Here is a 27039-nt window from a genome sequence, read left to right on the forward strand (position 1 = left end):
TGCACTTTGGATTTCTTTATCAGTTATTGCTGTTGCTGTTCGTAACAAACAGTTACCGCCGGTCAGACTGACTGCTAGTTTGGGTGGTGTCACTTTCTTTAGTCTGCAGCCCAACAGGTAAATTAGGTCTCCAAGCTAACGTTAGTCAAAGTGTTTGACATATGAAAGCATCAAACATGCATATTAGATGAAGGAGATGAGAGTATATCCAGCTGTTCCTTCATCCCCGTTTGCTCAGTGCCGTTTAATCGAATGTACGGGATGCGGGAGTTTTCTACCCAGAACATAATGTAAACTTACATTGTGATTGGGTCTATACAGGACTTGTTCGGGGTAATACAGCTTCCAAGAAGTGGCTCGGCTTTAATAGATAGCAAGAGTGAGACAGAGATGATGGACCGATGAAGGAGAAAAAGCAAAAGATGGAGGAGGCCAGAGAGGATAGAGCATAAAAACAACCAGTGTTTCCTCTATGTTGATTTTGTAGTGGCGGCCCGCCATGGCAACATTTCTGCCGCCACGGTATCAGAAATAGGGCAGACGCACAATGTAGTCGCGGTTGCCTTTTCAATTATCCTGTCGATATAATGTACACAATATAATGTTGGCTGCCGCTCACATTGCAATTTAACAACAAGTAGAACTACTCAGAGGTCATTGGGCCCGTCCAGTTTAACTCCACATACTGTTGTGTTGATGGAGTTTATTGTCAAAACGTTCAACTTGTCAGTTCTGTCAGCTCATCGTCCTGATATCAAACATCTGAAAACATTAAAATGGTCAGTGAGTCAGTGTAATATAATATAAATTGGAAATAGTCTATAGATGTAGTCATTTGGGAGTTGGGGGTTGTTGTTGTTCGGACAGACCAGCCCCCACTGCTAAAAAAAAATCCTAATGGAAACACTGACAGACCATAAAAACAACCTGATTGTAACAGTGATAAATGGGGGTGCAGGGAAAGGCATTTTAACCTCTGACAGGGTTCGTTTGTGAGATCAGCTAATACACTAACAGGCTCAGGTCGCCTCAACCCGCTAAGATCTCTCCACCGATCGATTGTATTGATCCGCCTCTCCCTTTCACTCTCTGTGCAGCAGACCTGCAGGAGATTAATGTGTTGTCTTTAATGACCTGGTCTTAAAAAGCACAACAAGCTTGACATGTCTGACCATGTCCGCCGCTGCCCTCTGTATATCTCCGCTCAATATCTCCTCCGCCCACTCAATAAAACATGTTAAAGTCAGCTCGGTCCGATCGACGACCTCCTGCTCACAGACCTCTCCGTCTCTTTTGAGAAACAGCAGCGCGCACTCTGTGACTTTCAGCCCTTCCATTTATTTTAAGCCTGCAATAAACGATTATTTTCATTGTTGATTAATCGGTTGATTATTTTCTGGATTAATAGATTAGTTGTTTGGTCTATAAAATGGTGAAAAATGTCGATCAGTGTTTCCCAAAAGCCTAAGATGATGTCTTCAAATGTCGTGTTTTGTCCAAAACTCAAAGATATTCAGTTTACTGTCACAGAGGAGAGAAGAGACTAGAAGATATTCACATTTACAAGCTGCAATTAGAGATTTTTTTCCACATGAAATAACGCAAACTGATTATCTAAATAGTTGGCGATTAATTTAAAAGTTGACAATCGATTCATCTCTGCAGCTCTACTTTCTGCACAACACGAACCAATGCCTGGGCTGCTTTTCCTTTTGCAACAACGAATGGTTGGATGGAAGTCTGAAGGTTTAAAAATAACGAAAACTTCTCTCTGGTCGACAACAAGTCAATCTAATGTAAGAAGTGACTTTTTTTCTTAAAGTGCTCATATTTTTCTCATTTTCAGGTTCATAATGGTATTTAGAGGTTATATCAGAATAGGTTTACATGGTTTTATTTTCAAAAATCACCATATTTTTGTTGTACTGCAAATTGCTGCAGCTCCTCTTTTCACCCTGTGTTCAGGTCTCTGTTTTAGCTACAGAGTGAGACAGCTCACTGCTGGAACATCTTTGTTGGGAGTCGCACATGCTCAGTAGCTAGGTAAGGACTACTAGCCAGTCAGAAGCAGAGTATGAGAGCGTGCCCTGACAGTACCTAGGTAAGGACTACTAGCCAGTCAGAAGCAGAGTATGAGGGCGTGCCCTGACAGTACCTAGGTAAGGACTACTAGCCAGTCAGAAGCAGAGTATGAGGGCGTGCCCTGACAGTACCTAGGTAAGGACTACTAGCCAGTCAGAAGCAGAGTATGAGGGCGTGCCCTGACAGTACCTAGGTAAGGACTACTAGCCAGTCAGAAGCAGAGTATGAGAGCGTGCCCTGACAGTACCTAGGTAAGGACTACTAGCCAGTCAGAAGCAGAGTATGAGGGCGTGCCCTGACAGTACCTAGGTAAGGACTACTAGCCAGTCAGAAGCAGAGTATGAGGGCGTGCCATGCTAGCAGCTAGGCGAGCATTATAACGTGTGTTCCAAAGTGACCACGTTTGTCTCTGAAGTAAAGGCTGGACTACAATAGAGCTGTTTGGAGCAGTTTGTGAACAGTGTTTTCTGTTGGAGATGGTAAGTCCCTTTGGGGGGGACTTTGGGCGTTTTCACTTTGTAAACCTATAACATGCACAAAAAAGATATAGAACACAATAAAGGAAAGGGAAAAAGCCAAAAAACATAATATGAGCACTTAATCGATTATCAAAATAGCTGGCGATGATTTTTAACAGTTGACAACTAATTGATTAATTCAATAACCTTTGCAGCTCTACATTATTCATATCCTTATTGACTAGCTTACTGTAGTAACCTATGTCACAGCTTTCTGCTGAGGCTGAGTGGGCGTTTCCGTTTGAAAAACACGGAAAAGAATGCAGATGATGGAGTTGGACAGAAAATGTTTTCTCTGCGGTGATTAAATGACTTCATCGACACGTTTTATTTATCTCACAGCCTGTTTTAATGTTCCTACTGCAGTGACAAAGAAATCCAAAGTGCACAGAGCTCGCTTTTTTGTCTATGTATGGCTCAGGCATGCAAAATCAAACCCTGCACATTTAATACCTACTTCGGGGCACTTTGTGTTGACTCAAAGGCCTGTGAGTCACTTTATGTTAATATGAGAAATTATCATACGTTTTCTCTCTTCCACATCTGTGTTGGCTCTCTCTGTCCTGCCCAGAGGGAGACTGACTCTTGCATCAACTTACTGGGTGCTAAATACCAAAAAATATTACTTCCATTTTGTTTGTTTCACTGGGTAGATGTTTAGAAGAGAACTTTTCTTACCCCCTTACTCCAGTCTGCCCATCAATGTGAAACAGGATCAGTTTGCCCTCGGCGTCGTGGCCCACCGCCGTCCTGGCCGACACCACGTCCACAAAAGTCTGGAATTTCCCTGTGAAAGTACAAGAAAGAAGCTGGAATTAACAGGCTTTAGCAAACCTTTTCTTTAAACTTCACAATAGAAACCGAAGGTTAGTCTAAGGGTGTAAGGCAGTATCAGCTGAACATCTTCAATCTCTTCAATCTGACCACTGAGGAGATGCAGAGGGCCCAAAGAAACACGCAACAACTCAATATTTAGAGCCACATTGCACTGTTGGGTTCCAATATTAATCGAGGGTCACGGACGCTTTTCTCGACTGTAAAACTAATTCAACGTGCAAGTTCCAACAGTATTCACCCATCATGCAACACTGTGGGGACATCCACCAAATGAAAAAAACTATTTCCAATGCTAATAAAACGTAGTGTCTTTGCTAGTTTAAGAGCGACGCAGTTGTCAATTTCCTGTCCAGCGCCCGCGTCGCACCTGCGCCCATCTTTGCGCCCATGGGCGTGCTGATCTTACAGGGAGGTGTGTTCAGGTGCATTCTGGGCGTGCTGATCTTACAGGGAGGTGTGTTCAGGTGCATTCTGGGCGTGCTGATCTTACAGGGAGGTGTGTTCAGGTGCATTCTGGGCGTGCTGATCTTACAGGGAGGTGTGTTCAGGTGCATTCTGGGCGTATTACTATCTTGAGGCAGCGGGAAGTGATCGCGCCATTGACCAACAAAAACCTGGTCTAAAGTCAATAACGCAGCATTTCATTGTTATTTTAACAGCAAATTAGTAAAATGTACCAAGGCTTATGCACAGCGCGCGCACACTATGCTTGTTACACACACAGGGATGCTCAGCAGCACACACACATGCAGAAGATTACCGTGCAAATCCTCCATCATAATAGCAATGCTCCAAGGTCCAAACGCGCCTGGCTTTTAAAGGGAATGGGAGATGATCTCTGATTGGTTTATTGCATGTTACGCCCAAAACACACCTCTGATTAATGAAGACACTAAGTAGAACCATGCGCCCTGCGCACGGACCCTTTTTTCTGCCGTTAAACTAGCAAAAGTGGATTCGTACACGCCCTAAACGCACCTGCGTCAGGTGCTTCACGCCGTGTGCTTAGATCGTTAAAATAGGGCCCTAGGTGTCTGTGAATTATTTCGGTTTGTATCTCTGTTAAAATTAGGGGTGGGAATCACAGTGTACCTCACGATACGATACATGGCTTTACGATACCGATAATATCACAATAAAGCAATTCTGCCCCCAGTCGGAGCTGGTTAATGTGGCTCGGGAAACGGAAGTTTGGGATCCCCTGCTGGAGCTGCTGCCCCCGCGACCCGACCCCGGATAAGCGGACGGAGATGGATGGAGGGATGCTCTTCGCCATCCCCTTGAAAACCTCTTCCTCTTCGGCTAGTTGACTTCTGTTCAAGTTCTCCTCGTTCCGTGTAGAGCGCCACCTCGAGGAGCCATGAAGCAGCAACGCTGGGAGCGGGGAAATCTATTTAAAGTGCCTTATTTTATTAATTTGGCACCAGCGTATCGATTCTCGTATCACACGAAGAAGGACAACGATATGTTGCCGTATCGATATTTTGTCCCACATCTACTTAAAACAGTGAGGAAGGAAATATAACAGCTGATTCCAACCTTTCCAACAGGAGTGTACATCTAGTATATAATACTATACTAGATAAGCAATGTTTTGATTTTTTAACATTTAATTTTCAGGGGATGTCTTGACATCTTGTCTTTCCTGCTGCTAATGCTAATTTGAAGGAGTACTCGTTTTACATGTGTTCAAATAAAGAGACAATATAGAGACAATAATTGGGAAAACGGGTGGGAGATAATCAAACAAAGAAACAACAAATTAAAAACAGAAAATAAAAAAGGAAAAACATTGTTATGGACTCAAATAAAAAACACATACATACATTTTTCTGCATTGAAATAAATGTCTTCATTCGACTGTCTTTAGTGGGCCATGAGTCCATAAAGTTTATAAGTTGCAGCATTATGTAAAAGATGATAGATCAGTTCTTGGAAAGCTCATGCTCGTTTGTTTTATAACATGTCTGTAACAATAAAGGTGTATGTACTTCTAAAAGTTGATGTGAACTTTGGTTTCACTCTTGTTCCTGTTAATCAAACATGGCAGTGTCGGGTCACGGACGAGTGTCTGTGTTATGCAAACACGGCACGGCAGTGCTCCGAGATTAAGTTATTAAGTTACACTTAATAAGTGCTGAACTGAAGCTGATCCAGTTGCTGTGCTGAGGTCTGATTAACTGATCCTGGACAAGGGGAGAGGGGTTTTTGGAAAGAAGGATTAGTGAGTTATTGTAACTCGATCTGTTGAACTGAAGTTCAGGGGAAACTAGGGCTGGGCGATATGGAGAAAATCAAATATCACGATATTTTTGACCAAATACCTCGATATCGATAGAGCAATGATATTGTAGTGTTACACAATGAGATTTTTGATAAATAATCATCAGTAATGTGGATATAATGACTAAGTGGGTATAGGCAAATAATAGAACAGTTAGAACAGTCTGGTAAGTTCAGAAAATGACATCACTTTACTGTAACGCAGCCTTTAAAACCAGGAAAAGACACCACTTAGGTCATATTACAATATTACGATATCCAAAATCTAAGACGATATCTAGCCTCATATCACGATATAGATATAATATTGATATATTGGCCAGCTCTAGGGGAAACCTTGATTATCTCTGGAAAGGTATTGTTCCATAAACCAGGTTGTATTGACAGTCACTTTGGCAACGTAAGCCCTGAAACCAAGGGTGTAACTTTAGGTTCAACAATGGGGGGGGGGTGTAGTTGAGATCTCCAACTATCTAGGGAGGTTCTGGGACATGTCTGCATGTGTTGAAAAAAAGAAAGCGTCATAAACATCGGAAAAAGCGCCAAAAAAGGTCAAGAGGCAAAAAAACAAAAAAAAAGGTGACAAAATTGTCCAAAAAAAACCTTGCAAAAGATGTCAACAATTCAGAATACATTGTCAACAAAAACCTTGAAAAAGGCGACAAAAACGTTGGAAACATTTTCCAAAAAACACTACTACAACAAAAATGTTTAAAAAAAAGCCGGCCACAGTGGCGAAAAAAGCGACAAAAACCTTATAAAGGAACAAAAAAATTCTAAAAAAGCCCAGTTCTGATTATTGGGGGGGTTGTAACCTGCCATCTCCCCCGTAAAAAAACGGCTCAGTTTGACTCAATCTTAACCCCAGCTTTAGTTGTTTTTCTGATTAATTCTTCCCTCGTTTCTTAAAGACGGCCGGCTTCCGTTGTGTTTGATTGGCCAGAAACTTCGCCGACTCTTCCAGACTACAAACCCTGCTGGCTGACAGGAAGCTGTTTCATTGGGAATGTGAATGTACAGTACGTACCCGTCTCCTGCGTCTTGTCGCACTCGGCCTTCAGGCTTTGGTTGATGTAAACCTCGCCGTTCCTCAACAGCCACACCACACCGCTGACCAGCTGGACGAACGGGTTGGACTGGTCCAACACATCCTCCTGTGATAGATACCTGGAGGGACAGATGGGAGACAGAACAGCAGGATGGTATTATTGACATTTAATGAAGATGTTATAACCGTGCAATTCCGTAATAGGCTAGCACTGTGGCTCTATGGACGGAAATATCAGTCTGTCCAGTGTTTCCTTTAGGATTTTTTTTTGCAGTGGGGGAAGGTCTGTCCGAACTATAGGGCCCTTAACATCTACAACAGGTCTACAAAATGAATTTTACATTGCGTGACGTTTTTGGTGGAGCTGTTGGTTTAATAGTCGACTCGGAAGAAAGTGAACATTTTGACAATAAACTCCATCAACATAACAGTATGTGGAGTTAAACTGGACGGGCCCAATAACCTCTGAATAGTTCTACTTGTTGTTAAATTGCAATGTGAGCGGCAGCAACATTATATTGTGTACATTATGTCGGCAGGATAATTTAAAAAGGCAACCGCGACTACATTGTGCGTCTGCCCTATTTCTGATACCGTGGTGGCAGAAAGTTTGCCATGGCGGGCCGCCACTACAAAATCAACATAGAGGAAACACTGATGTCGGTCCAGAACTTTGGTCCGGACTGAAATATCTCAACAACTATGGGATGGATTGTGGGGATGTAACGATGCATCTTGAATCAGCTAAAAATGGATATAAATGTGTGAAGATTACAACCGGTTGAGATAAAAAAATGAATGATGCAATTTTTAAACGTCCTAGAGCGTAATCTACTTTAGATTTCACTTGTTTGACTTCAGACGTTACTACGCCTTCTTAGTTTATTTATTTGAAGAGATTTTTTTCTATTTACTTAGTTATCTTGATTTGGGATTTGTAAGAGGACACATCTGTTATTTGCACAGTTTATATAAATAAAGGCATATTTCTCACTCATTTGTCTGCAGCTCATTGTTAAAAAAAAAAATGCCGAGAAAATCGTAACGTGTCGAATGGTAAGTTGAGTGTATCGTTACATCCCTAATGGATTGCCATGAGATTTAGTGCAGAAACTCGTTTTCCCCTTAAGATGAATTGTTATAACTTTGGTGATCTTCTGACTTTTTTTATCTAGCTTTTATCTAGCTTCATGATCAGGTCCAAACCTCACTTTGGCACCCTCCGTCCATGGACCGTCGACTATTTAAACACCATAAAAATAGCAACAAAGAGAGCTGCATTGCATGCACTGAATGAACAGGGAACTTTCCCCCCGTTACTCCTTCAGTTAGTTCATACCAGCAGTACACCGCAGCTCTGTGTCTATTATTTTGACAACTTTGAGCCAAATCCAGTTGTTCAAACTGATGTGTTGGCAGCTGCAGGAAGCCACAGGTGCAGTTACACAACTCTGATCGCTTGCTGTGACCTCTCTGGTTATTTTTACTCCTATAATGTTACCTCCACTCAGGCTGAGGAATCACCTTACCTTACATGACCCAACCTTAAATTAGCAGCTGGGTCAAGCAGCCCAAAGTGTTTCTGTTTTTGGTTCATCCAAAACAAGTGACAATTAATTGTTAGTTAAAGCTATAGTGCGTAGATTCGGTTTCCCCCATGAGGAATTCTAAGTAATGACAACAACACTGTCGGCGCGTCCACATGATACAAGCCTTCCGTCATCACGTCATTATCTTCACTCGAGTTTCTGCGCGCGAAAGTCGCCGGACGCCACAATCTTCTGAACATAGTCATACTGAGAAATCCAGAGAGAGTTGTGTGGAGCTGATGGTCTTAATAAGCTTTGTAGCAACGGGTAGAATATAACTGACATCATTATAAAAAAGATACGCACTAAAGCTTTAAAGTACATCAAAAAGGATATACAGTACACTTCAAAATATCAAACATATCTTATTTTTTAAAACATTATTGAAGATTCAGCATCCCATTTATCATAATCTACATCACCTACTTTCCAAAATAGTATTGTATTAAGTGATGTGCGTATAAATGCCCCTTTTTCAACTCAGATATCTGATTTCTAACAGATTTATTTCCACAAATGTATACATATAGGAGTATGTTTAGTTTAGTTAATGTAGGTCATTTGTAACTTAACTTTGTAACATTCAATACACTTGTAGTAAACAATTAATGAACATAAAATGTATGCTTTTTCTCGCAGTAAACACAAATCAAAACAAAGAGATATACACTACCGGTCTAAAGTTTGGGGTCACTTAGAAATGTCCATTCCACTCCATTCCAGACAGAATACCAGCTGAGATCAGTTGCATTGTGTTTTTAATCAGGGCAGCAGTTTTCAGATTACATTATGTGTTAATTGTCATAATTGCAAAAGGGTTCTCGACTGTTGAAGTGGCTGAAGAAACGCTTGAAATCCATACTTTTTGGTCTAAACGTCATACCCAAATTAAAAGTGGTACAGCTCCCATATACTCCGACACTCTGGGATGTGCCTGACATCATTGGAAAGTTGATTGATGTGGGTGTGTTTGTGTATTTGAGAAGTGTTGTATTTTGTAGTTTTTTGGCTTTTTTCTTTGCACTTTTCAAATGGAAATAAAAAAAACACAGACATATTTGTAGAAGATTTGTTTTTGAGTCTTTTGGCTTCTGGATTTTTTTCTGTAGTAAGCTGAGACGTGGCTATGGCCTTGTGTTGTCTGTATCTCAGCAGATATGTTTACAGCAGTGTATTCTAATCATTTTACAGATGTATGACTTGGATGGAAATAAAAAAACCTCCATTCTAGCCTCTGTAACTCTGTCAGTAAGGCCTAGAATCACCCTGACACTTTAAACAACAACTTGAGAGTGTTACCTTTCCAATGTGTCGGAGTATATGGGAGCTGTAGCACTTTTAATTTGGGTATGACGTTTAGACCAAAAAGTATGGATTTCAAGCGTTTCTTCAGCCACTTCTGTCTACAACAGTCGAGAACCCTTTTGCAATCATGTAAACACATAATGTAATCTGAAAACTGCTGCCCTGATTAAAAAAACAATGCAACTGATCTCAGCTGGTATTCTGTCTGGAATGGAGTGGAATGGACATTTCTAAGTGACCCCAAACTTTAGACCGGTAGTGTAAAAGATATACAAGAAACAAAACAGGACCGAAAAGACATAGGCTGAAGCCTGAGCTTATTAAACCTACCCTTTAAAATGTATTTATTTTATTAGGACAATGCACAGTAATCAACATTTCTGTAAATGCGCCAGACGGCTAATATTCAACATGAACTATTTTCTATGTATGCACGCAGATCCACACCGAAGAGTGCAGGTGCTGAGTCAAAGGTAAGCAAATCATGAAGCTGAACAATAAACGCACACTGCAGGCAAGGCTCCAACGTCCACTTCATTATCATATACAAATGAATTCATATCTGATCTGAGTCGCTTTTATCGGGAAGTGAAAACAAGGCACAACTGTAGCATCACACGTTGGCAGTTTGTGGATGAAGCAATGTTCTCTTTTCTAAACTAGACGTTTGGTTATTAGCAGTCTTGTATAAATCAGAATCAGAAAACTTTATTGATCCCCTCAGGGAAAGTATTTAGTTGTCACACACAGTCACACACAGTCGCACACAGTCACATTCAAGGTAAAATAAGAGTAAGAAAAGAGCAAATCAATAAGTGTATGTAGTAAATAAGTAACATATCTACAATAAGACATAAATAAAAATGTTAAAGTGCTCGTATTATGCTCATTTTCAGGTTCATAATTGTATTTAGAGGTTATATCAGAATAGGTTTACATGGTTTCATTTTCAAAAAACACCATATTTTTGTTGTACTGCACATTGCAGCAGCTCCTCTTTTCACCCTGTGTGTTGAGCTCTCTGTTTTAGCTACAGAGTGAGACATCGTACTTCTGTTCCATCTTTGTTGGGAGTCGCACATGCTCAGTACCTAGGTAAGGACTACTAGCCAGTCAGAAGCAGAGTATGAGGGCGTGCCCTGACAGTACCTAGGTAAGGACTACTAGCCAGTCAGAAGCAGAGTATGAGGGCGTGCCCTGACAGTGCCTAGGTAAGGACTACTAGCCAGTCAGAAGCAAAGTATGAGGGCGTGCCATGCTAGCAGCTAGGTGAGCATTATAACATGTGTTACAAAGTGACCACATTTGTCTGGCCTACAATAGAGCTGTTTGGAGCAGTTTGTGAACAGTGTTTTCTGTTAGAGATCGTAAGTCCCTTTGGGGGGGACTTTGGGCTTTTTCACTCTGTAAACCTATAACGTTTATCGGTGTTTTAAGCCCCCAACGTCTCCTTCCAGGCAGCGCTGCCTGGAAGGCACTAGGATTAGGCATTGGTAATGGTTAGGGTAAGGTGCCTTTAAGTCAATGGTCGAAGCGCTGCCTGGAAGGAGACGTTGGGGGCTTAAAACACCATAGAGCACCTATAACGTGCACAAAAAAGATATATAACACAATAAAGGAAATAAAAACGTTAAGTAGAAGTAAGTGAGATCAGGTTACAAGTCAGATTAGGTTAAAAAGATTGTTTGAATGGATTGTACAAATTCTATAGTGTAGTGCAGTGTACAGTACGGTAGCAGCGGTGAATAAATACATAACACTTTTGTTCATGTAGCTGATAACTTTTGCAGGAATTATTGTACATAATTGTCCAAGAACATTGCGATGTGGGGATGCGTGCTGTGAGACCAGTTTTAACTCCAAGCGTGTGAGAGGGAGGAGTTCTATAGTTTGATGGCCACAGGCATGAACGAGCTCCTGTGGCGCTCTGTGGTGCATTGTGGGTGTCTGAGTCTGTCGCTGAAGTTGCTCCTCAGTCTAACCAGTGTATTGTGGAGTGAGTGGGTGGGTTGGTGGGAGGAGTTGTCCAGGATGGAGTGTACTTTGGACAGCATCCTCTCAAAGTATACATTGTATTTAGGAAATATAGTGGAGTAAAAGTGAAAGTTTCCAGAAATATAAATAACAAAGTAAAATATAGATACGTAAAAAATCTGCTTAAGTACAATCACGAAGAATTTGTACTTCGCTCCATTACAACGCTGGTTATTAGCCGGACGACGGACACGTTCAGGACAACTAATGACAGGTTGTATCAAGTTTTCGGTTTGTGTGTGTGTGTGTGTGTGTGTGTGTGTGTGTGTGTGTGTATACGGTGTACACATGTTGATTTTATTTGAGCTTCACTTCCTCTGGGTGTTTGACTGTTGCATCATGCAGGGATTCTAGACAGAGTTTACTGACCTCAGGTATCAAACAAACAGGTTAAATTTACTTTTTCATGGTTTACAGAGAAAATGTGTCAGCATGTGTGTTTGTTTGCGTGGTGTGCAGGTGTTGACCTTGCTGTGGCATTATACACATCCAGTTCTATCCCTGTGGAGGATTCAAGGAATTACTTATTTCTCAAGATATTTCTCAAAATCTGCCTTTTGTTTTTATTTAAAGATTTTTTGGGGGGGCATTTTAGGCCTTTATTTGTATAGGACAACTTAGACTTGAAAGGGGACAGAGAGAGAGAGAGAGAGAGAGAGACAGAGAGAGAGAGAGAGAGAGAGAGGGGGGAATGACATGCAGCAAAGGGCCGCAGGTCAGAGTCGAACCCGTGGCCGCTGTGTCGAGGAGTGAACCTCTATATGGGCGCCTGCTCTACCAGGTGAGCTACCCCTGGCGCCCATCTGTCTTTTTTTTTAAATGTTGGGTGAATGTTTAGTGAGCAGTATTTCATTTTTTGTGTGTTTTTCATCAGTTATGTTTAGACTGGTGCAACAGTGAGTCATGTTGACATGAACACATCATCCGGGCTTGTTTTTCAGTGGTTCATTAAACTGAACACGATGTTATTAGTTACTGGTCCGTGCAAACAGGAAGTCACTGATTTGCAAATGTGGTTTACTTCAGACAAAAGGACAGCAGCACAGTCAAACGCGAGGGGGGGGCGGATGATGGTTCAGAACCGTGAGATCAGGTGCAGAGAGGCAGAGAGACGGAACTGGAAGGAGTTTGAGGTTATGCAAAATGTTTAAAGATGGGTGAAGATAACTCTCCTGAGGAATGTAGGCCGGTGTCTTATCAAAATAAAAGCTGCTGGTGTGCCAACTGTTAATCTGGCAGCTTCTACTCAGTGAAGAAATCTTGCTGTATTTCCAGGAACTCCTTTGTGCCTAATATGTGTAAACAAGCTTTGTGGAAAAAAAAAAAAAGCTTTTAAAAAGTCAACTTTGAGATGTATTGTATTTCCAGAAATTGCTTTGTGCCTAACCCCAAAAGTCCACCGGCACGTTTGCGGTGCGTTCCGGCGACACTCAAGACAATGCTTGTTATTCCACCAGCCGCGACGCAGCACTACCAGAAGTGTGCAAGAAGCGGCTCTCAGCTAAAAATAAGCACCAGGTCTCAGTGTTGTAGTACTCATAGCAGTCAGTCTTGGTCTTCAGACCGGTCTCAAGACCACTTTTTGAAGGTCTCGTCTCGGAATCAATAGCATTTTTACTCGGTCCTGTCTCGGTCTCGGATAAAGAGGACTCTGGATTTTATTTCAAGACCACAACTGCAGAGATCACTAAATTGCAACATGGCATCATGACTTTGCGTAAACATACACTTTCCTAAAGCCAAATGGCGGGTTGGTTGGGTTTAGGGAAAGAACATTGGGAAAGGCTTTAGTAACACTCAAAAACGACAAAAACACGACGGTGACCAACGTCACACGCTTAGGGAAACAATAAACGGTTGGGTTTAGGAAAAGAACATTGGGGAAGGCTTTATTTAAAAAAAAAAAAAAAAACGGTTGATCAACGCCACACGCGGGACGCGATCCCAGCTCTCCCGGGTGAAAGTCCTGTCCTGCGTCTTGATAACACGCAAAAATGGCATACGAATTGGCGTGTCATACATACGCCACTTAGTGAGATCAGTCCGTATATTCATTGACTGTACATTGTCTGATTTTATGTGTCAACATTATTACTGTGATTGGATGTAAAACTTCCTGCTTCAAATGCAACCAATAACTTGACTCATTTCTAATTTGAAATGTGTTACTGTTAACCCCCTCTCCCCTCTCTCTAACACGCACTCCCAAAAAAGTGAATGCGAGAGACAGGAGAAGAAGCCCTGAAGAAGCTGTCTGGCACTGGTCTGGTCTTGACACGGTCTCCACCCAGTGTTTCCTCTATGTTGATTTTGTAGTGGCGGCCCGCCATGGCAACATTTTCTGCTGCCACGGTATCAGAAATAGGGCAGACGCACAAATGTATCGATTGGCGGCGGGGGGGTTGTTGTTCGGACAGACCTGTCCCCACCTAAAGGAAACACTGCAACCCCTCAAAGTCTCGATACACTCTGGTCTTGGTGATGACTTGTTCTGGTGGTTTAGGTGGTCTTGAATACAACACTGCCAGGTCTATTTTTGACACAAGCTGCGGGGCGTTCAACGGGGAGAGGAAGGGCACGAGCTCCAGTCGGGCCGCAAAAAACGCTCTGCTTCGGTCGCTTCGTATGACGCACGGCGGAAAACGTAACAAAACTGGAACGCGGGGTGTTGGAGCATCGGGTAACATGTTTAAACCAGCTTTGTGAAAAAAGCTTTTTTGGAAGTCAACTGTCCACAATCACCCATGAAAAACACTGAGTATAACTGATCTATGAATTAAAGTTGCACGTAAATGGTGTGTAACTGCACATGTGCAGTAGTTAAAGTAAAAAATGCGTGGCCCCAAACTTTGTCTTCGCAAAGAAGAAAAAGAAGATGATGTCAGGGTTTTCCCTACGTTTATGATTTTTAGACGCAGCACCCCGAGCCGTTTTAGGCACCACCTAAGCCGAATGAATATAAAATTAATGTGAGCATCAAAACTAACTAAAGGACTTTTCCTCAGATTTAATGATTGTAGTCGATCCCCAGTGGACTTCTTTAGCAAGGTTTGTCTTTAAGCTTTTTGAGTGTTATTTATGTTATATCTGCCCTAGCTTTTCCACTGTTTTAGACACAGATATGGTGATAATAAAGGTCCAAAATGATGAAAAATGAAAAACGTAACATTTTCTTGAGGGAGTACCCCTAAACCCCCGCCAAATAGTCTTTCACAAACCTTGGGAAAACACTTGATGTTGGCCAATTTAAAAACCTTAAAAAAGCCCAAAACTCTGTCTTCCCTGTCTACACATCAACAATTAATACTGAGTTTTTGAACATCTTCACCCTGGAGGGAGTTTTCCGAGACCTAAAACTAGGGGTGCACGATATATCGACTCAATATCGTTATCGCGATATCACGTTGTCGTGATAAGTATGCCATATTTAGTTTATATTGTGGAGCGCTGCGTCCCGTCCGTTGGCTGTGTGGCTTAGTTGTGTTTGATTTAGAGCTTGAAACGCTGTAATGATCATCATTTCATTGGCCAGTTACCGTGCCACTTGCACATGTTAGTGCACGGCAGCGCACGTGTCCACTACGTGACAAACCCAATGTAGCGGACCACGTGACGTGTGTGCATATTTTGACAGAGTGACAGTGTAAGTGATGAGATGGAGACAAAAAAACGGAACGAATCAGAGAAGCGAAAGAAAAGTTGTGTCCTGTTCTCTTTATTTATATATTTTATACTGTCCAACCAGTAGAACATGTCCTGTTCTGTAGACATGGTCCTTATTTACTTATTTATTCATGTTGGACCAGTCCAGTATGACCGTCAGTTGAAATAAACCTTGTGTTGTATTTGTTATGAATCTATTCTGATGCGTTTTCCCGTAACTTTTGTAATTTTACATGTTTAAAAATATCGACATTAATATCGATATCGCAATATCACATTTTGTCAATATCGTACGACCCTACCTAAAACGCAGTTTGTGTGTGGACGAAAGACCGAAACCCAGAGAAAAAGCTACGTTTAAAAAAAATCTCTGGTTGTGGACTAGGTAAGTAAAATGTTGCTTAAACTTTGGGACCATGGTTGGAGTCCAATTATTTGTGCCTAACTGCCCAACTGTTTTGTCACAGTTGGGTGTCTTACCCGAACACCAGGGTGCCGTCCTTCCTGATGCCAAACTGGGCGTTCTGCACCCCGCCGCTGTCCTGCACCATCCTGCCGTCGCTCACCACGTTGCCCAGACACCGGCCTGTTGATGTGCTGAAGTAGCCGGCGTTCTGGGCGTACAGACACCCGGCAGCCTCGGCCGTTTCCTCCACCGAGGCCCTCTGTTTCATCCCGCAGCCGCCCGGCCCGCCCGGCTCCAACACCGACACCGTCCTCAGAGGGTCCTGGACCACCGTTATGTGACCTGGGAACAAAGACACGGAATGATGCTTCAGGGACAGAGAGCCCAAACTAACTAGAGCTGCAAGGATTAGTCGATCTAAAGAAAAATCCCCCCCAAAAAAAACTACGCACTTGTCTGCACTTTACATTACATTTAGCTGACGCTTTTATCCAAAGTGACTTCCAATTGCTATACATGTCAGAGGTAACACGCCTCTAAGGTAACACACTTAACTACGGGTTAAGTGTCTTGTTCAGGGACACATTGGTTGATGTACCGCAGTCCACAGGTCTTCCACACCAAAGCCATGTGTCATATCCACTGTGCCATCACCACCCACTTGTCACCACTTTGTCAATCAGCAAAAAAATATTTCGCCAATTAACCATTTGAGTCGGTTATCGAGCAAAAATGACGATCATTCTCTGTTTCCGGCTTCTTAAAAGAAGGTTTTCTGCCTTTTCTCTGTATATCTGAATGTCCTTTAGCTTTTTGGACTGTTGGTCGGACAAAAAGAGATGTCAAAAGATGTCACCTTGACTCAATTTTGTGACATTTTCATAGAACAAACGACAAACCACGGAACAACCAACAGATGTATTGATAATACAAAGACTAGTTGGTTATCTCTTTTTGAAAACGACAAAAGTGCAAAGGTGTTATGGACTGACAAAACAAGACATTTAAAGACATCACTTTGGACTTTGAGAAACTGGGATGGACATTTTTACCTATTTTCTGACATTTTATGGCCCAAACGATTAAAATAATCGGCAGATTAAATCGACAATGAAAATAATTGTTAGTTGCAGCCCTAAAACAAACAAAATCGGAACTAGAGTATAAAGCGACACCACTATTATGTCAGCTTCTTCTGAGTTACTGTTTTACACTTTAAAAACAGTGGTGTAGTCTACGTGATACGCAGGTATACGCAGTATACCCACTAAGAAAGCGCCAGGATTTCCAGATACCCACTTAAAAATGCCCAATGACAAGTAACAACATACTTTCTGTTATATGTTTGATATATTTTGAATTGTCATCTGTGTTTTTCTTCTTGGCATAGACTAAATAAAGGGATTTCCACCGTAAATTGGTGCATAAAAGTTATCCGTATGCAGGAAACGGAGTCTTTGACGCTCAAAATAACCCTGGGGGAGGACAACCAGACCCCCACTATGATATGCCACCCCTCCCCCAAATGCAGATTCTGGCCCATATATATAGGCCAATTGTTGCCTGTTGTTCAAATGAACCTGATTATGCCCTCGGGCGCTGGAGTAAATACATAAATAAAATATGTGGCAGCCGTTGTGTGCAGTAAACTCTCTTTTCTGTTGTACTGATGCGATGACCAGTTCTAGTTTTAGTGCTAGTACGCCTATTAAGAGGTGCGGATTAATTCAGGTAGGACTGTGTGTAGACACATATTTTATTATGTGTATTATGAGGTGGTCCGTGAAAATTCTTGATTACAAATAGTGGTCCACACACACAAAAAGTTTGAAAACCCCTGCGTTAGACTACACCACTGTTTAAAAAGTATTGTCTTTGCAGACGATGCACCTCCCCTGTATGCGTTTCTTGTAAACACTTTCAATGTCAGTTTAATTTCAGGGAGTGAATAAATAAACAGAGGGATCAATAAATCAGAGGTCCATCAAACACAAATCAGATCCAGGTTCAACACAGAGATCACATCAGTGGAAGCTATCTGCACTTGATCAATTAAGTTATTAAGTAACTCCGTCACTGACCGTAGACCATTCTGGAGCTCCCCGGCACGTCTGACACAAACACCATGGACTCGGCCACCGGCAGCCCGCTGTGATGGCTGGGGGGCTGGTTCTCGTAGGTGCTGTTGCCATTAACGACGGACTGACAGTCTCTGACATGGCGGTGAGAATGGGAGGGGCCGTGGCCGTGGGCGTACGGCTGCAGGATGTCATCGCCCATAGAGACTCTACAAGGAGACACCGATGAAGTAAAAGAGGTTCATAAAATGTTTTTTTTAAAACAAACATCAAGAAAGAAACTTGCATATGTTTAGGGTCTGCATGTTTATTACTAGAATTAGGGTTTGTAGGGCTGCAACTAACTATTATTTCCATTTGCGATCAATCTGTGGATTATTTTCTGGATTAGTGGATTAGTTGTTCGGGCTCTAAAATGTCAGAAAATGGTGAAAAATGTGGATCAATGTTTCCCAAAAAGCCCAAGATGACGTCCTCAAATATCTCGTTTTGTCCACAACTCAAAGATCTTCAGTTTATTGTCCCAGAGGAGAGAAGAAACTAGAACAATATTCACATTTAACAAGCTGACATCAGAGACTCTAGAGATGTTCCGATACCAGTATCGGTATCGGCTCCGATACTGCCTAAAATCCTGGTATCGGTATTGGGAAGTACTGCAGTTCATGCACCGATCAGATACCACGTAATAAAGCCCTAAAGAAAATCTACGTTGAAGTAGTTTATTTATGTTCTTTCTCCGTTATAACTGACTGTCAAACTGGAGAATAAAAGAACGTTCTGGGGCGTTTGTGTTTCACAAAGAGTTTAACCTGAGCTAGACCGACAACAAAGATAGAAATCATATCACATCCATACAGGGATAGTAGTATACAGTTGTTAAAACATAATAAAATATATGACACACTGGTATCGGATCGGTACTCGGTATCGGCTGATACGCAAGTTCAGGTATCAGAATCGGTATCGGGAAGCAAAAAATGGTATCGGACCATCTCTAAATGACTCAACACGGTTATAAAAATAGTTGGCCAACAATAGTTTTAACAACTAATTGATTAATCGGTGAATGTTTGCTGCTCTACACATTTACACTCACGAATCACACGGTGGTTATTACTTTAAACAGGATGAAAGAATGATTGTCTTCATTCATTCATCCAGCTGAGTGCTTCCTCTTCCTCACTCTCACTGACTGTGTGTGTGTGTGTGTGTGTGTGTGTGTGTGCGTGCGTGTGTGCTAGGGTTGCACAATACTGACAAAATGTGATATTGCGATATCGATATTCATTTGGATATTTTTAAACATGTAAAATTACAAAAGTTACGGGAAAACGCATCAGAATAGATTCATAACAAATACAACACAAGGTTTATTTCAACTGACGGTCATACTGGACTGGTCCAACATGAATAAATAAGTAAATAAGGACCATGTCTACAGAACAGGACATGTTCTACTGGTTGGACAGTATAAAATATATAAATAAAGAGAACAGGACACAACTTTTCTTTCGCTTCTCTGATTTGTTCCTTTTTTTTTCCTTCTATTTCTTCACTTGCACTGTCACTCTGTCAAAATATGCACACACGTCACGTGGTCTGCTACATTGGGTTTGTCACGTAGTGGACACGTGCGCTGACGTGCACTAACATGTGCAAGTGGCACGGTAACTGGCCAATGAAATGATGATCATTACAGCGTTTCAAGCTCTAAATGAAACACAACTAAGCCACACAGCCAACGGACGGGACGCAGCGCTCCACAATATAAACTAAATATGGCATACTTATCACGACAACGTGATATAATATTGCGCAACATGATATCGCGATGATATTGAGTCGCTATATCATGCACCTCTAGTGTGTGTGTGTGTGTGTGTGTCATAAAAAATGACTCAAACTCATTATCAAAACAGTTGCCGATTAATTTGATAGTTGACAACAAACCGATTCATCTTTGCAGCTCTAGCTGGTTGGTGTGCCCTCAGTTCAGAGCAGCACCAGGCGTTTTGACATCGGTACACCTGTCAAAGTCCACTTCACTTCTTACTGCTTAATTGCTACAATGAAGGCTCATCGGGCTTGTTTTTTTTTCTTTTTAAATAACTTCATTGGGTATTGTTCCACCAAAACAAGTTCCTTCCTGAGACTATTCGGCAGAGCTTTGCACCGCCCATGACGACTGTGATTGGTTTAAAGAAATGTAAACAACCCTCCTATCCCAGAATGCATCTGACTTTCCTCCCCAGCACTGTGGAGATATCGGTCAACACCGAGACTGATTTCCCCATTTACTGAACAGAAAACAGATAGACACACAAACAAGGCCAGGCTGACGTGTCATCTGTTTTGCAACTGCGATGTCCACATAAAGTACTGTGTGTAGCATGACATGCAGACATTCCAGAAAAATGTGGAGTTTTTTTGTGATTGTTGCGGTTATAAATCCTCGATTATGCGTCACGTTTTCTTAAAAAATGTGATGGAATATGCGGGATATTTATGCAATTTCGTGTAATGAAATTGCGGGAACTTGCAAAAACTGCGGTTTCATCGTGGCTTCATGGCGGGGTTTGCAGCTTTTCGGTGATGTTCACGTCGTGGTTAATAATCTAATATCATCTTAAAAGGCTAATGGAGAAAACATTGGAGAACTCTTTTGTACTTATGTAAGCACATAATGTAATCTGAAAACTGCTGCCCTGGTTAAAAGAGTCATTTTTTTTAAGACAAAAGTCAAACTTCTCTAAATCCAGCTTTGTTAAATGTGACTATTGTCCTAGTGTCTTCTCTCCTCTGTGACAGTTAACTGGATATCTTTGAGTTGGGGACAAAACGAGACATTTGAGGACGTCATCTCGGGCTTTTTGGAAAACACTGATCAGATTTTTTCACCATTTTCTGACATTTTAGAGACCAAACAAGTAATTGATTAATCGAGAAAATAATCAACAGATTACTCAAAACATGATGGAGAGACTGGTCATTGAGAAAGAAGCAGAGAGAGCTGTTAACAAAAGGACATATTAAACAAATAAAACGACTACACAAATGTTGTTTGCAAGTTTTAAGTTTTACTTTAGGAGGTGACAATATTTTTGCTTGAGTTAGTGATTTTTCTTGTTGTTCTATGTTTTGCTTGGAATTAAAGGCACAAATAATAATAATGCCACAGAGGTGGTTGTTGTTGCTGTGATGTATCATCCAACAGTGCCATCTTGTGGCCAAAGTGTCCAACTGCACCAACATTAACACAAACTCTGCTTCCTTGAAGAATGAAACCGAAACGTGATGACAAAACTCATCTTGTGACTAAAAGTTATCTGCCGTTATAATAATAACGACACAGTACAAACTACATGTACTGAATGCTATCAGTTAGACAGAAGTAATCAAGCTAGCCACAGTTGTTATGTGTTAAATAACTATTTTAACGCTGGAAAGAGGTTTTTCTTTTATAAAACTGGGCTGTCTAGTAGAATGGCGCAACATTTTTTGACATCTTGGGCGGAATGTAAATGACAGTTGGGTGCTGTGTGAATGATGAATGTAAGACAATATGGTGTATGAAAAATGGTCATTATATCCCGACTGTTTTAATCAAATCAGCTTTATATTATTAAATCACTTGATAATTCATCACTTTATTTTGTTACTTCCACCCCACAAACTGTAACTATGTATTAATAGTCGTTACTTCCACCCCTCATAACTAAAGGCCTCGGTGTGTTTAGGGTCAGTCAGTCAAACTTGTGGACTTTGTACTCAACAACTCTGATAAGAATATAAAAGTTTGCTAAAGACAAATTGTTGCCCAACAGCTGTTAAGATATGTTAGCATGCATTTGTGAACTTAGTTTGTTTATGAAGGATTATTAGGTTAACTATTTTTTACGCAAAAATATATATTTTTATCCAGCTAACTCAACTGTCACTTAACGAGGAAATGAAACAAGTTTGGACAGACTCTAAAGCTAAATCTTTAGGCTAGGCTAACAGCTAGCAGGTTAACATTAGCGGCTAGCTAAAACAGGAACCGGCGGTCTTACCGAGTGTTTTCGGTCTCGGACAGCCGGACGCAGAGCCACAGCAGCAGCCAAACAACCTGGCATTTGACCGAAACTGCTGCCATATGAGGAGGAGGAAAACTGGTCTGCCAAACTCCCCGCTCCTCTCCTCCTGCTGGTTCCTACCATTGACAAATGGTTCCTACATTGTCAGCTAGCGCTCAACATCAAAGTAAACAAAATGAAACACACTGTCACCGTGATTTCCGGTTATTTTACTAAATAAAAGTCGCATGCATGGATAATTCAATTTCAAAACTTCATTTCTGACAATAGACTGCATACAACAAATACATACATATTTTAAATATGTATTATTGTTTTATTATTTAATTGTATGACTTACTATTGCGGAGTTCAGACCTGTGTAAGTTGTCAGTAGAATATTTGCTGCTCTTATTTTGGCGGCAGTATAGTTCAATTTGCGGTAACGTTATGAGTGACCTGCTATTTTAGTTTGTGAGTTTAAAATAATATCTTCCACATATATGGTCGTTGTTATTTTATGTGATAGTTTTCAGGCGTGTGTACGTCAATATATGATTTACAACTCATCGGCTGACATTTCGGCAGCTCTTATAATCAAAAGAAGCGGAATTAAAAGCACAGCGGTGCCGGGGGAATGTTTTTAACGTGACACAAGGTTTATAAGGGTGAAAGCTGAAGGGGAATATGGCAGCTGGCATCAGTGCTATACATGGGTTATTAAGCAGTAAAACCTCGCTGTATCCCGCTCTTCACAAAAAGATTTCACCCAGCTGTGTTTGTATTAAAAGAGCGGCTGATATACAGAGTGTGAGAGCGGCAGCCAGCGCGACAGCAGACTCACAAATCAATGAAAAGTACTGCCTGGAGCTGGTGAGGTAGGTCTGGCTGCACTTACTGCTAACAACACAAGCTAGCTAAAGTTGAGTTACTCTACACTAACAGAGCAGATATTACAGCATAATTTACGGCTGGACACGTCCTGATATGTCCCGCCCCTAGTTTAAAGAGATAATAGCATTCCTTTAAATAAATAACCTGTACATTATAGAGTAAAACTTTAAGCAGAGAACTACACGCCGGACTCCATTCAAATATGCGGTATAAATGTAGACAACGCAAGAATTCATAACACTAATAACATATTTTGAAAACTTAATATGTCCCTTTTTAATATGTTGTGTTCAATGTTCATTTCGGCTCCATTCAGCTGATCAAGAAGCATGCATTTAAGTGTATATTCGACTTTTTAATTCATTTCAAATGAGTCTAAGTTCATTCTTTTCAGTCAGTATTCAATCAGAATAGACAAAAAACATTTACCTAGTTTCACAAGCTGGTGAAATCATTCTTGAAAATCATCATTATTAAATTGGTTTCCCTGCTCTTTAAATGTGTTTTGGAAAAAAAAAGAGTTGATTGCACGTGCAAACTTATGAATATAAGATCTACTTTGGAAATGTGTTCTGCAAAGACTGCTGTAAGTCTCGAACAAATCTCATTTTTAGAAAAAAAAATAAATAAAGCTTTTGGCTAAGCAGGGTGGTGATTGATCGATCACATTTTTCATGTCTTAGTTTTCTAAAAAAGCTAAATCTAGTTTAGTTTGTACCGTTTCTTTCTTTGAAAAATATTGAATAGACCTTTTTCACAGCAGACATGTTGACATGTCATAGTAGGAAAAGCACAGGTGTATTCCAAACCATGAATGATGGCTGCATTCCTCTTAGGAGAGGCCCTGGTATTGTTCATGCTGACTCACTGAAATAGCTCACTGGGACACTTGATGGAATTGAACCGTCGTTCAGGTTATCAATTTCAGCTGTGCTTTTCCTACTATGACAAGTCCAAATGTCTGCTGTGAAAAAGGTCCATTGGCCCACTTACAATTGTGCCTCTGGCTCTGAACAAAGTTATGGTAAAAGTAAAGACTCTAGTAAAATGTAATCACAGTTTTTGATATGAGTTTATTGAAAAGTTTAGAAAATAAAGAATGGAACTGAAACTATAACGTTAGAAGAATGACATAAAGTCCATGTTCTCCTCCTCAGGTCCAGAGACTATGACGGCTTCGTGTCCTCCCTCCTCCTGCCAGAGGAGGCACGGCGCTCGTCTTTGGCTCTGAGAGCCTTTAATGTGGAGCTGGCACAGGCAGGTAGTCCTCCAGAGGAAGGATCACTGATAAAACTGCTGCTATACTTGTAGTACTACTACTACTACTACTACTAGTACTACTGTTACTGCTGCAGTTCTATTACTGTCACTGTCACCTTTTTTTAAAACTAGCTTGTCAAACAGTTGCCTTTTATATTTTTGTTTCTCTACAAGGTGAAGGACTCTGTTTCCCAGAAGACCATTGGTTTGATGCGAATGCAGTTCTGGAAGACGGCCATAGAAGAAATCTACAGAGACGAGCCTCCGAACCAGCCAGTCAGCGCCGAGCTGTGGCGGGTAAATATCAACCTGCAGAGAGCAGAGCATTCAGTCAGAATAAATGTTTGGCTTCAAAGGTAACCTGGGAGGAGCTGAGAGAAACCTGTTAAAGGTCCCATGGCATGATAATGTCACTTTATGAGGTTTTTTAACATTAATACGAGTTCCCCCAGCCTGCCTATGGTCCCCCAGTGGCTAGAAATGGTGATAGGTGTAAACCGAGCCCTGGGTATCCTGCTCTGCCTTTGAGAAAATGAAAGCTCAGATGGGCCGATCTGGAATCTTCCCTTTATGACGTCATAAAGGGAAAGGTTACCTCCCCTTTCTCTGCTTTGCCTGCCCAGAGAATTTGGCCCGCCCATGAGAAAGAAAGAGACATCATGGCTTGCAAACAAGCAAGCATGGCAGTTGGTCAAGGCCACTAAGGCCTATATAAAAGAGACTTCAGATACAGTATTAGGGGACCACTAAGGTCTATATAAAAGAGACTTCAGATACAGTATTAGGGGACCACTAAGGCCTATATAAAAGAGACTTCAGATACAGTATTAGGGGACCACTAAGGCCTATATAAAAGAGACTTCAGATACAGTATTAGGGGACCACTAAGGTCTATATAAAAGAGATTTCAGATACAGTGTTAGGGGACCACTAAGGTCTATATAAAAGAGACTTCAGATACAGTATTAGGGGACCACTAAGGTCTATATAAAAGAGACTTCAGATACAGTATTAGGGGACCACTAAGGTCTATATAAAAGAGACTTCAGATACAGTATTAGTGGACCACTAAGGTCTATATAAAAGAGACTTCAGATACAGTATTAGGGGACCACTAAGGTCTATATAAAAGAGACTTCAGATACAGTATTAGGGGAACACTAAGGCCTATATAAAAGCATCCAAAAAGCAGCATGTCATAGGACCTTTTTTAAAGAAAAACTCAAGAGCAGCACAACTCATTTCACACATTCCAAGATTCGGGAGACCTTTATGAGTTACACAGAAGCATTTATTGAACACTCAATTGAGGAGAGAATTTAGGCAGGCAGAATAGTTAAACCGCGATGTATTATGGGCTTCAAGTGCCCATATTGTAAAAAAAAATTAAAAAAAAAATCACTTTTTCTGGGATTTGGGGTGTTATTTTGTGTCTCTGGTGCTTCCACACACATACAAACTTGGAAAAAAAAAAACCCATCCATGCTGTTTTGAGTGAGATACGGTTTCTGAATGTGTCCTGCCTTCAGTCTCCGGGTGAGCTGTTCAAAATCGGCAGGGCTTTCTACGTCACTATCCGAGACGCCGGGCTAGCCCCCTCGTTCTCAATGGCAAAACACTGCTACAACACACACTAGTTCACCATAATCTACAAAAGAACTACTTTCATGTCCCTGTTCTGCAGGTATTCCACGCAAAGTTGGAAGTGTGCCCTCGTTTAGAAGAAGTCTCCCGGCTCATCCTGCCTCGTACTGACTGAAGTTGTAGAAACAAACAGCTAGCTAGATGATGTGATCTTACCTAGCTACTGAGCATGTAGTCCTTACCTAGCTACTGAGCATGTAGTCCTTACCTAGCTACTGAGCACGTAGTCCTTACCTAGCTACTGAGCATGTAGTCCTTACCTAGCTACTGAGCATGTAGTCCTTAGTCCTTACCTAGCTACTGAGCATGTGCGACTCCCAACAAAGATGTTACAGCAGTGAGAGGTCTCACTCTGTAGCTAAAACAGAGACCTGAACACAGGGTGAAAAGAGGAGCTGCAGCAATGGGCAGTACAACAAAAAGATGGTGTTTTCTGAAAATTAAACCATGTAAACCTATTCTGGTACAACCTCAAAATACAATTATGTACCTGAAAATGAGCATAATATGAGCACTTTTAAATGAACTGACAACATTAGTTATATGTTCTCAACAACGCACGCATGCGATCTCCACTGGCTAGTTACCGTTCTCTCCCTTTTCCGCCAAGTGGCGCGCGTGTCCGCTCGCGGTGTGAAGATCGTGTCCGTGCTATTCTCCGACATGCACTCCAACCATCACTGCTGATAGACGGCCTTTTGTACTGCCCTATTTCTGATACCGTGGCGGCAAAATCAACATAGAGGAAACACTGGACCTGAATGACACCTGGGTACCATTGTCTCGACTGACATTAGCATGAGTTCATACGCTGAAACTTCCGCCACCAAACCTGCTAACACACGCAAAGGCTATTAAGGAGGAAGCAACACAAGTTCTTTTTTAAATGCAAATCTCATTTCAGTTTAAAATGTCTATTTGTGTCTTTGACCAGCTTCACAGTTACCTGAGGGACATCAAATTGACTAACCGCTGCAGTGAATTGTTAATTCAGCTGGTTAACAGTCTGGATGATGTTTTGCAGGCGGTGAGGAAACATTACCTGACCAAGAGATGGCTGCTGAGGATCGTAACAGAGAGAGTAAGACACAACTCCTCACATTTAGATGATCCGTATCCTGCTAAGAGCAAATCCGCCCCTTTGCATGCATATATTTTAAGTTTTAAGTTTATTTATAGTTTATTTTATAAGTTATTTCAGGGTAGGCCTGCACGATTCGGGGAGAAATATGAATCACGATTTTTTTTTTTAGCTTAGAATTGATATCACGATTCTCTGCCACGATTATTTTCTCACAAAGTGTGATGTTTATTGAACCATAACAAAACAAATTGGCAGT

The 27039-nt window shown here is 41.3% G+C and overlaps 2 protein-coding genes across 4 annotated transcripts in view; one reads left to right on the top strand and one right to left on the bottom strand.

The window, feature by feature from the left end:
- The window catches only part of nagpa (N-acetylglucosamine-1-phosphodiester alpha-N-acetylglucosaminidase), a 35304-nt gene extending 13232 nt beyond the window's left edge, over positions 1-22072 (bottom strand). For both annotated transcript variants that reach the window (XM_078252027.1, XM_078252028.1), the window contains exons 1-5: positions 21899-22072; positions 17847-18052; positions 15840-16107; positions 6748-6887; positions 3279-3387 (exon numbers count right to left, since the gene is read on the bottom strand). In XM_078252027.1, coding sequence (XP_078108153.1) covers positions 3279-3387; positions 6748-6887; positions 15840-16107; positions 17847-18052; positions 21899-21981 — 806 coding nt within the window. In that variant the 5' untranslated portion in view covers positions 21982-22072. The remainder of the gene's footprint in view (positions 1-3278; positions 3388-6747; positions 6888-15839; positions 16108-17846; positions 18053-21898) is intronic.
- Positions 22073-22384: 312 nt separating this feature from the next.
- The window catches only part of ndufaf6 (NADH:ubiquinone oxidoreductase complex assembly factor 6), a 32896-nt gene continuing 28241 nt past the window's right edge, over positions 22385-27039 (top strand). Inside the window, exons 1-4 of one of the 2 annotated variants that reach the window (XM_078252029.1) lie at positions 22385-22779; positions 23953-24052; positions 24230-24352; positions 26724-26780. In XM_078252029.1, the coding sequence (XP_078108155.1) occupies positions 22589-22779; positions 23953-24052; positions 24230-24352; positions 26724-26780 (471 nt within the window). In that variant the 5' untranslated portion in view covers positions 22385-22588. Of the gene's footprint in view, positions 22780-23952; positions 24057-24229; positions 24353-26723; positions 26781-27039 lie in introns of those variants that run through there. The other variant, XM_078252031.1, reaches the window with a different exon arrangement.

This window comes from Sander vitreus, chromosome 6, assembly GCF_031162955.1.
Source record: "Sander vitreus isolate 19-12246 chromosome 6, sanVit1, whole genome shotgun sequence".
NCBI lineage: Eukaryota > Metazoa > Chordata > Actinopteri > Perciformes > Percidae > Sander > Sander vitreus.